This window comes from Aegilops tauschii, chromosome 3 (assembly GCF_002575655.3).
Source record: "Aegilops tauschii subsp. strangulata cultivar AL8/78 chromosome 3, Aet v6.0, whole genome shotgun sequence".
NCBI classification, from domain to species: Eukaryota; Viridiplantae; Streptophyta; class Magnoliopsida; order Poales; family Poaceae; genus Aegilops; species Aegilops tauschii.
Window position 1 is genome coordinate 90,169,959 of NC_053037.3, and position 8,166 is coordinate 90,178,124.

The 8,166-nt window shown below is 43.1% G+C and overlaps 1 protein-coding gene across 1 annotated transcript; it reads right to left on the reverse strand.

Moving 5' to 3' along the window:
• Positions 1 to 7,034: 7,034 nt before the first annotated feature.
• LOC109776902 (uncharacterized) lies at positions 7,035 to 7,556 on the reverse strand. Its single transcript, XM_020335565.1, has one exon. It carries the CDS (start codon positions 7,554 to 7,556, stop codon positions 7,035 to 7,037), a length of 522 nt encoding a protein of 173 aa, XP_020191154.1.
• Positions 7,557 to 8,166: the final 610 nt, after the last annotated feature.

An 8,166-nucleotide genomic window follows, 5' to 3' on the forward strand; every position in this document is an offset into this window, starting at 1 on the left:
GCTTTGGGGCAAGGGAACATTATGGGAAAAGAGCATATACAATATTTTTTCAATAGTGTTGGAACTTTGACTCTGGATGATACCCCTATACTTATAAGAACTAAATCTTATGCGGAAGCTATTTCAGCAATAGTTCTGAAACTTGAAAATAGATTTATCCGTACCCATCCTACCTTGCAAAGATTGTTTTATGAGCTACCATCTATAAAAGATCCTAACGCTAAAAAGATAGCTACCCAAGTTCTTATGAATGAATTTGATTACATAATAAGGGAAGCTAGGGAATTTTTTTATTTTTATGTTATGAGCCGTGAAAAACCGGTGAGAAATGAGATCCTTTATAGTAGTGACTATATGTTGAGACATTTGCTTGGAAATAACCAAATTTTTATGAGAATATTAAAAAGGAAATTCCCGTTTTAGATATAATCCAACAAGTTTTCAATGATGTCAATCAACAATATTCTTTGATTGTTATCGGAAATCAAAAGGGATACACAGATGGGCAACTTGATAATGCTATACTATGGATCATGTGTTTCAAGTTATTTTTCAAAACCTCCTGACAAGAACATATCTACGGATAATAAGAAGAAAGATGACAATACTTGAAACTTTGCATTATGCCTAGCTAGGGGCATAAAACGACAGCGCTTGTTGGGAGGCAACCCAATGAATAAAATTTATTTTTGCCGTTTTCTTTCTGTTCTTGAGTGTTTGCACAATTATGCTACTGTTATGATTTTGTTTTTATGTTTTATTTAATTTTTGTGCCAAGTAAAGTCTTTGGGATCATGTTGGGTGACAGTTGACCTGATCTTGTTGAAAAACAGAAACTTTGTGCACCAGTAATAGAATCGTTTAAAATCACAGAAGCGCGATAAAATCCTGATTTTTGTGCACAAGATTGATATATAAATTGTCCATGTTTTCTTATTTTTTCAGAATTTTTGGAGTTACAGAAGTATACAAAGTTTTCAGATTGCTACAGACTGTTCTGTTTTTGACATATTCTTTTTTCTTTGCGTTGTGTGCTTATTTTGATGAATCTATGGTTTGTATTAGAGGGTATAAGCCATGGTAAAGTTGAAATACAGTAGATATAATGCAAACATAAAATATGAATGGGTTTGCAATAGTACTTAGAGTAGTGATTTGCTTTCTTATACTAACGGATCTCACGAAGGTTTTGTTAAGTTTTGTGTGATTGAAGTTTTCAAGTTTTGGGTGAGATTGCGATGGATGAAGGAATAAGGAGTAAGAAGAGCCTAAGCTTGGGGTTGCCCCATGGCACCCCAAGATAATATCCAAAAGAGGAACAAGCAACTAAGCTTGGGGATGCCTTGAGTGGCATCCCCTCTTTCTTCTAACGACCATCAGCATTTTACTTGAAGCTATATTTTTATTCGTCACATATCATGAGTTTTGCTTGGAGCGTCTTGTATGATATGAGTCTTTGCTTGTTTTGCTTTTTAGTTTGTTTCAAATTTCCTTGCTGGACATACCAATTTGAGAGAGCCAAAATTTTGCTATGATTTGTTAGAATGCTCTTTGTGCTTCACTTCAATTTTTTTGAGCTATGGAATTTCTCTAGTGCTTCACTTATATCTTTTTGAGCATGGTGTGCTTTAATATTTTCGAAGAAATGCTCTCATGCTTCACTTAGATTTATTTGAGAGTTAGTAAATTTTTGAAGAAATTCTCTCATGCTTCACTTACATTATTTTGAGAGACGAAAATTTTTATGCTCATGTTCTTCACTTAAATTTGTTTGAGCTAATCAAAAGCAACATACGAAATTAGTCCCAAAGTGATAGATATTCAAGAGGGATATAATAAAAACTTTCATGAAGATCACTGGACAAAATAAACTTGAATCTTTGTAATAGTTTTGAGATATGATGATAGTGATATGTGAGTATGTTGGTGAGTAATTATGCCTTAGTAAGAATATTGGTGTTAAGGTTTGTGATTCCCTATTCAAGCACGAAAGTCAATAGTTAAGCAATGAAATTACATCCTACTTGTGGTGCATTATTCGGTGTTAGTTATGCTTAATGTTCGCTTATGTGATTTTTCGTTTCTTGGTTGGTTGCTTCTCAATCTTTTTGCTAGCCTCCATTTCTACAAAGTAGGAATACTACTTGTGCATCCAAAATCCTTAAACCCAGTTTTCCCATATGAGTCCACTATACCTACCTATATGCGGTATTTTCGTGCCGTTCTAAGCAAATTTGTATGTGCCATCTCGTGGTTCTCATGAAGCGGCAGGGGGTGGCCAATATTGTCCATGATAGATGTGTTATTCTCAAGATGAGTGTTTATTCACCTGTCATTGCACGAGAGTACGACAAAGGTATTAGGGATGCCCAGTCTCGAAATGAAAATGAAATTTACTTTATGTTGTCAAATAATGAATTTCTTGGAAAGTGTTGGTATGGACGGCACCCGTGGATACGGCTAGCCGTGGAATGTGAAAGAATGGTGGAAAAAGGAATAAACTTTATTTTCTGTTTGGGAACCACCTATGATATATCTAGCATGGAAAGTCTTGGGAATTACTCGGTCGTTTTCTTTGATGGGAAAAGTATACCTCCCAAAATGTTTTATCTCTTAATTTTTGCTTTGAGCTTTGGCACCTGTACAAATCCCTACTTCCCTCTCCAAAGGGATTTTCTATCTACTTTATGTAGTTTTTATTTTTATTTGAGTCTCCATCTTAGCTTATAAAGCACCAACTAAGGGGCACTATGATCATACTTGAGTATTGGATATAGCAAATATGCAAGTGTGTTTCATGAATGGATCAATGATTGAGCATGATGGGCTAGGGATAACTTGCTTTAGTGTTGATATTTTGAAAGACATGGTTACTTGTTGATATGCTTGAGTATTGAAATCGTCATGTCAAAACTAGAAAATTGCTTTGAACCATATAAAAGTCCATATGTCCATGCTACAAAAGAAAAGAACATGTGATGAACATGTTAGGCAGCATTCCACATCAAAAAATTTATTTTTATCATTTACCTACTTGAGGAAGAGCAGGAATTAATCTTGGGGATGCTGATACGTCTCCAACGTATCTATAATTTTTGATTGTTCGATGCTGTTATATTATCATTCTTGGATGTTTTACAATCATTTTACAACAACTTTATATCATTTTTTGGGACTAACCTATTGACATAGTGCCCAGTGCCAGTTGCTGTTTTTTTGCTTGTTTTTTACTTCGTAGAATATCAGTACCAAATGGAGTCCAAACGCAGCAAAACTTTTTGGAGAATTTTTCTGGGCCAGAACACACAAGATGGGATAAAGAAGTACCAAAGGGGTGCCCCGAGGGGGGCACAACCCACCTGGGCGCGCCCTGGTGGGTTGTGCCCATCTCGGTGGCCTCCCGCACCACCTCATCGCCCTATAAATACCCAAATAATCCAGAGACCCTAGGGGAGTCGATGAAAAACAATTCCAGCCGCCGCAAGTTCCAGAACCACGAGATCCAATCTAGACACCACCACGGAGGGGTTCATCATCCTCATTGGTGCCTCTCCGATGATGCGTGAGTAGTTCATTGTAGACCTACGGGTCCATAGGCAGTAACTAGATGGCTTCTTCTCTCTTTTTGATTCTCAATAAAACGGTCTCTTGGAGATCTATTTTATGTAACTCTTTTTGCGGTGTGTTTGTTGGGATCCGATGAACTTTGAGTTTATGATCAGATCTATTTTATCCATGAAAGTGGTTTCTGTGGAGTAATAGTAGTAGATGCAGGCAGGAGTCGGTCTACTAATCTTGGACGTGATGCCTATATAATGATCATTGCCTTGATATCGTCATAATTATTTGAGGTTCTATCAATTGCCCAACAGTAATTTGTTTACCCACGGTATGCTATTTTCTCGAGAGAAGCCACTAGTGAAATCTACGGCCCTCGGGTCTATTTTCTTATCATATATCTTCAGATCTATATTGCTATTAGCCTTTTTATTTATTTGCATCTTTTATTTTCAGATCTATAGTATCAAAAACCCAAAAATACCTCGCTGAATTTTATTTGCCGTTATTCTATTTGCCTCTACCTTTACCAATCTTTTACCCAGGAGGGATTGACAACCCCTCTTACGCGTCGGGTTGCAAGTATTTGTTCTTTGTGTGCATGTACCGTTTACATACTGTTGCTTGGTTCTCCTACTGGTTCGATAACCTTGGTTTCATCACTGAGGGAAATACCTACCGTAGCTGTTCTGCATCATCCCTTCCTCTTCGGGGAAAAACTGACGCGGACACGAGCCATCAAGCCACCGCTGTGTGCTTTAGATCGCGCATGAGGCGGGGCTTCAATGCTTGAAGTATCAGTCCATTCGCATGTTCCGCTTGCCCGTTGAATTGCGGGTGTGCCACAGAGGCGTAATCGACCGGAGTGCCTTGGGAATAGCAAAACTCACGAAACTCATTCGAGTCGAAGTTAGACCCGTTGTCGATGATGATGTTGTGGGGGACTCTGAATCTGAAGACTATTTCCTTAATGAATTGAATGGCAGTTACCAAGTCCAAATTCTTTATAGGCTTCGCTTCAATCCACTTGGTGAACTTGTCGAATGCCACCAACAGGTGTGTAAAACCACCCGCACCGGTCCGGAGAGGGCTGATCATGTCGAGCCCCCAGACGACGAATAGCCAACTAAGGGAGATTGTCTTTAGAGCGGACGCCGGTTTGTGTGACTGATTTCCATAGAATTGGCACCCGACGCATTGGTCCACTATGTCTCAGGCGACCTCATTGGCCGAGGCTAGTAGAACCCAGCCCTGAACGCCTTGGTGACCAACGTCCGAGAGGACGCATGGTGTCCAGATGTCCCCAAATGAATCTCCTACAGAATCTACTATCCTTCTTGTGGTGATATGCAGCGGTGAGTGACTCCAGTAGTGCTTTTCTTATAGAGCTGATCTCCCATGACGGTGAAGGCTTTAGATCGGCGAACGATCTGACGGGCCTCAGCTTCATCTTCTGGGAGCTCCTACTTGAGAAGATAATCCAGATAAGGCTCGGTCCACTCAGGAGTGATAACAAGGATCTCTTGGACCAGGTCGATCACTACAGGGATGTCCACTTCAGTCGGATTTGAGGGACTGACTAGTTGTGGGGGTTCCTCCATGAAAGGGTCCTCTTTGATTGTGGGCGAGTGTAAGTGCTCTTGGAACACATTCTTAGGTACCGCCTTCCGAGTGGAATCCATCTTGGTCAGATCATCAGCTGAATGGTTCTTGAGACGTGGTACATAATGGAGCTCCAATCCTTCAAAGTGCTTCTCCAGCTTTCTGACAGCATGGCAATAACCTATCATTGCCGGACTATGGATATCCCATTCCTTCATGACTTGGTTCACCACTAGGTCCGAGCCACCGTAGACCATCAGTCAGTGAATTCCCAGAGAAATTGCCATCCATAGCCCGTACAGGAGGGCTTCATACTCGGCTTCATTGTTGGAGGAGTCAAAGTGAATCTGAAGCACATAACTGAGCCGATCGCCTTTGGGGCACACCAAGACCACTCCGGCTTCGGAGCCGTGGAACATCTTGGAGCCGTCGATAAACATCGTCCAGTGCTCAGCGAGGTTCGGGATAGGCTGCTCTTGTTCCATCCATTTGGCAAGGAAATCCACTAGGGCTTGCGACTTGATGGCTTTCTTAGCTTCGAACTTGATATCCAACAAAAGCATCTCAATGGCCCACTTCACCACTCGGCCTATAGCATCTCTGTTGTTCATGATCTCAGACGAAGGGGCATCACTTATCGTAGTGACGGAGTGCTCTTGGAAGTAATGTGCCACCTTCTTTGCAGTCAGATAGATCCCGTACACTAACTTCTGGTAATGTTGGCGCCTTTTCTTGGAAGGGGTCAGAACTTCGGAGATGTAGTAGACTGGTCGCTAGAGCTTGAACACTTTGCCTTGTTCTTCTCGCTCCACGGTGAGCACAGAGCTAACAACTTGGCTCGTGGTCGCGATGTATAGGAGCAAGGGCTCTTTGCTACCCTAAGCAGCTAGCACCGGCTGGGTGGAGAGCAGGGCTTTGAGTTCTTAGAATGCGACCTGCGCTTCGGGAGTCAATTCAAACCTGTCAGACTTCTTCATCAATCGGTAAAGCGGCAGGGCTTTTTCGCCGAGTCTTGAGATGAACCTACTAAGGGCTGCCAGATAGCCTGTGAGGCGTTGTACATCTTGGATACGCTCTTGTTGTTTCATTTGGGTGATCGATCCAATCTTCTCAGGGTTTGCATCGATGTCGTGTTCAAAAACAAAGAAACCGAGTAACTTGCCGGCAGGGACCCCAAAGGTACACTTAGCTGGGTTGAGTTTTATGTCGAATAGTCGCAAATTCAGAAAGGTCTCAGCGAGGTCGGTCAGGAGGTCGGAAACTTTGCTGGACTTGACCATGATGTCGTCCATATAGGCTTCGACATTATGACTAATCTGCTTTTGCAAGCACTTCTGAATCATTAGCTGGAATGTAGCCCCATCATTTTTCAACCCGAATGGCATAGTGATATATCAAAAACACCCGAATGGGGTGATGAGCTGTTTTTATTTCATCAGGGCCACACATTCGGATCTGGTGGTACGGGAGTACGCATCGAAAAGTGATAACCGCTCGCACCTGGCAGTAGAATCTACTATCTGATCTATATGAGGTAGAGGGAAATGATCCTTCGGGCAGGCCCGATTGATGTGCTTAAAGTCAACACACATTCGTAGAGAGTTACTTTTCTTCGGCACCATGACGACGTTGGCGAGCCACTTGGAGTGGTACACCTCTCGGATGAATTCAACGGCTAAGAGCTGTGCGATCTCCTTGCCAATCGCCTTGTACTTCTGTGTGGAAGATCGTCGAAGGTGCTCTTTGACAGGCTTCATCTTTGGGTCAACACGGATTCTATGCTCAGCTAGTCCCCTGGGAACACCCGGCATGTCAGAAGGCTTCCACGCGAAGATGTCCCAGTTCTCACGGAGGAACTGGATGAGCTAGCCTTCCTATTTGCTTTCAAGGGTCATGGAGATGTTGGTTGGGGCGATACTTGGATCCTCAGGATGAACATGCACTGGGTTCGTCTCCCCTGCCGACAGGAAAGCGGATTCCACAGTCGGCTTTTTGGAGTTCAGCAGATCATTCCAATCCACCGCTTTCTTGTACTCGTCCAACTCAGCCATCGCCATCTTCTCATCAGCGATCTGGGAGCCTTTTTGGAGCCACTCCTCGGCTAACTTCCGATTGCTTGTGACAGTGATCACACCACTCGGCCCTGGCATCTTAAGTTCAAGATATACGTAACATGGGCGGGCCATGAAACGTGCATAGGCTGGCCTACCCAGGATGGTGTGGTAAGCACTATGGAAGTCTACCACTTCAAAAGTTAGCAGCTCCTTTCTGAAGTTCCACTTTTTGCCGAATACGACGTCGAAGGCAATTTTCCCGATTGACTTGGCCTTCTTCCTGGGAATTACCCCGTGGAACTGCATGTTGCTCTTGCTGAGCCGGGACACCGGAATGCCCATTGCCTCGAGAGTGTCGGCGTAAATAATGTTGAGTCGGCTACCGCCGTCCATTAGGACTTTGCGCAGTCGAACCCTTCCAACGGCCGGGTCAACCACCAAAGGCTGCCGCCCGGGGGTCGGTATATGGGCTGGGTGTTCCGACTGATCGAAGGTCACGGGTGTCTTGGCTTAGTTGAGGTATTTGGTGGCAGTCGGAACTACCATGTTGACCTCTCGGTTTATAACCTTGAGGCGACTCTTGCTTGACGTCGGCGAAGATCATCATGACTTTTTCAACGTTGGGGTACCCGAAAGCACCCTTGCCTCCATCGTCGTCATCGTCTTCGTCCTTGTCCCCAGAAAAATTGATACGTCTCCATCGTATCTACTTTTCCAAACTCTTTCGCCCTTGTTTTGGACTCTAATTTGCATGATTTGAATGGAACTAACACGGACTGACGCTGTTTTTAGCAGAATTGCCATGGTGTTATTTTTGTGCAGAAATCAAAGTTCTCGGATTGACCTGAAAATTTACGGAGAACTTTTGTGGAATATATAAAAAATACTGGCGCAAGAAGTTACCAGAGGGGGGCCACCCAGAGGCCACAAGCCCAGGGTGCGCGCCCACCCC

Bases quoted from the DNA above. Each gene is read 5' to 3' on its own strand.
- LOC109776902 (XM_020335565.1), bottom strand. From the start codon at position 7,556: ATGGGCATTCCGGTGTCCCGGCTCAGCAAGAGCAACATGCAGTTCCAC.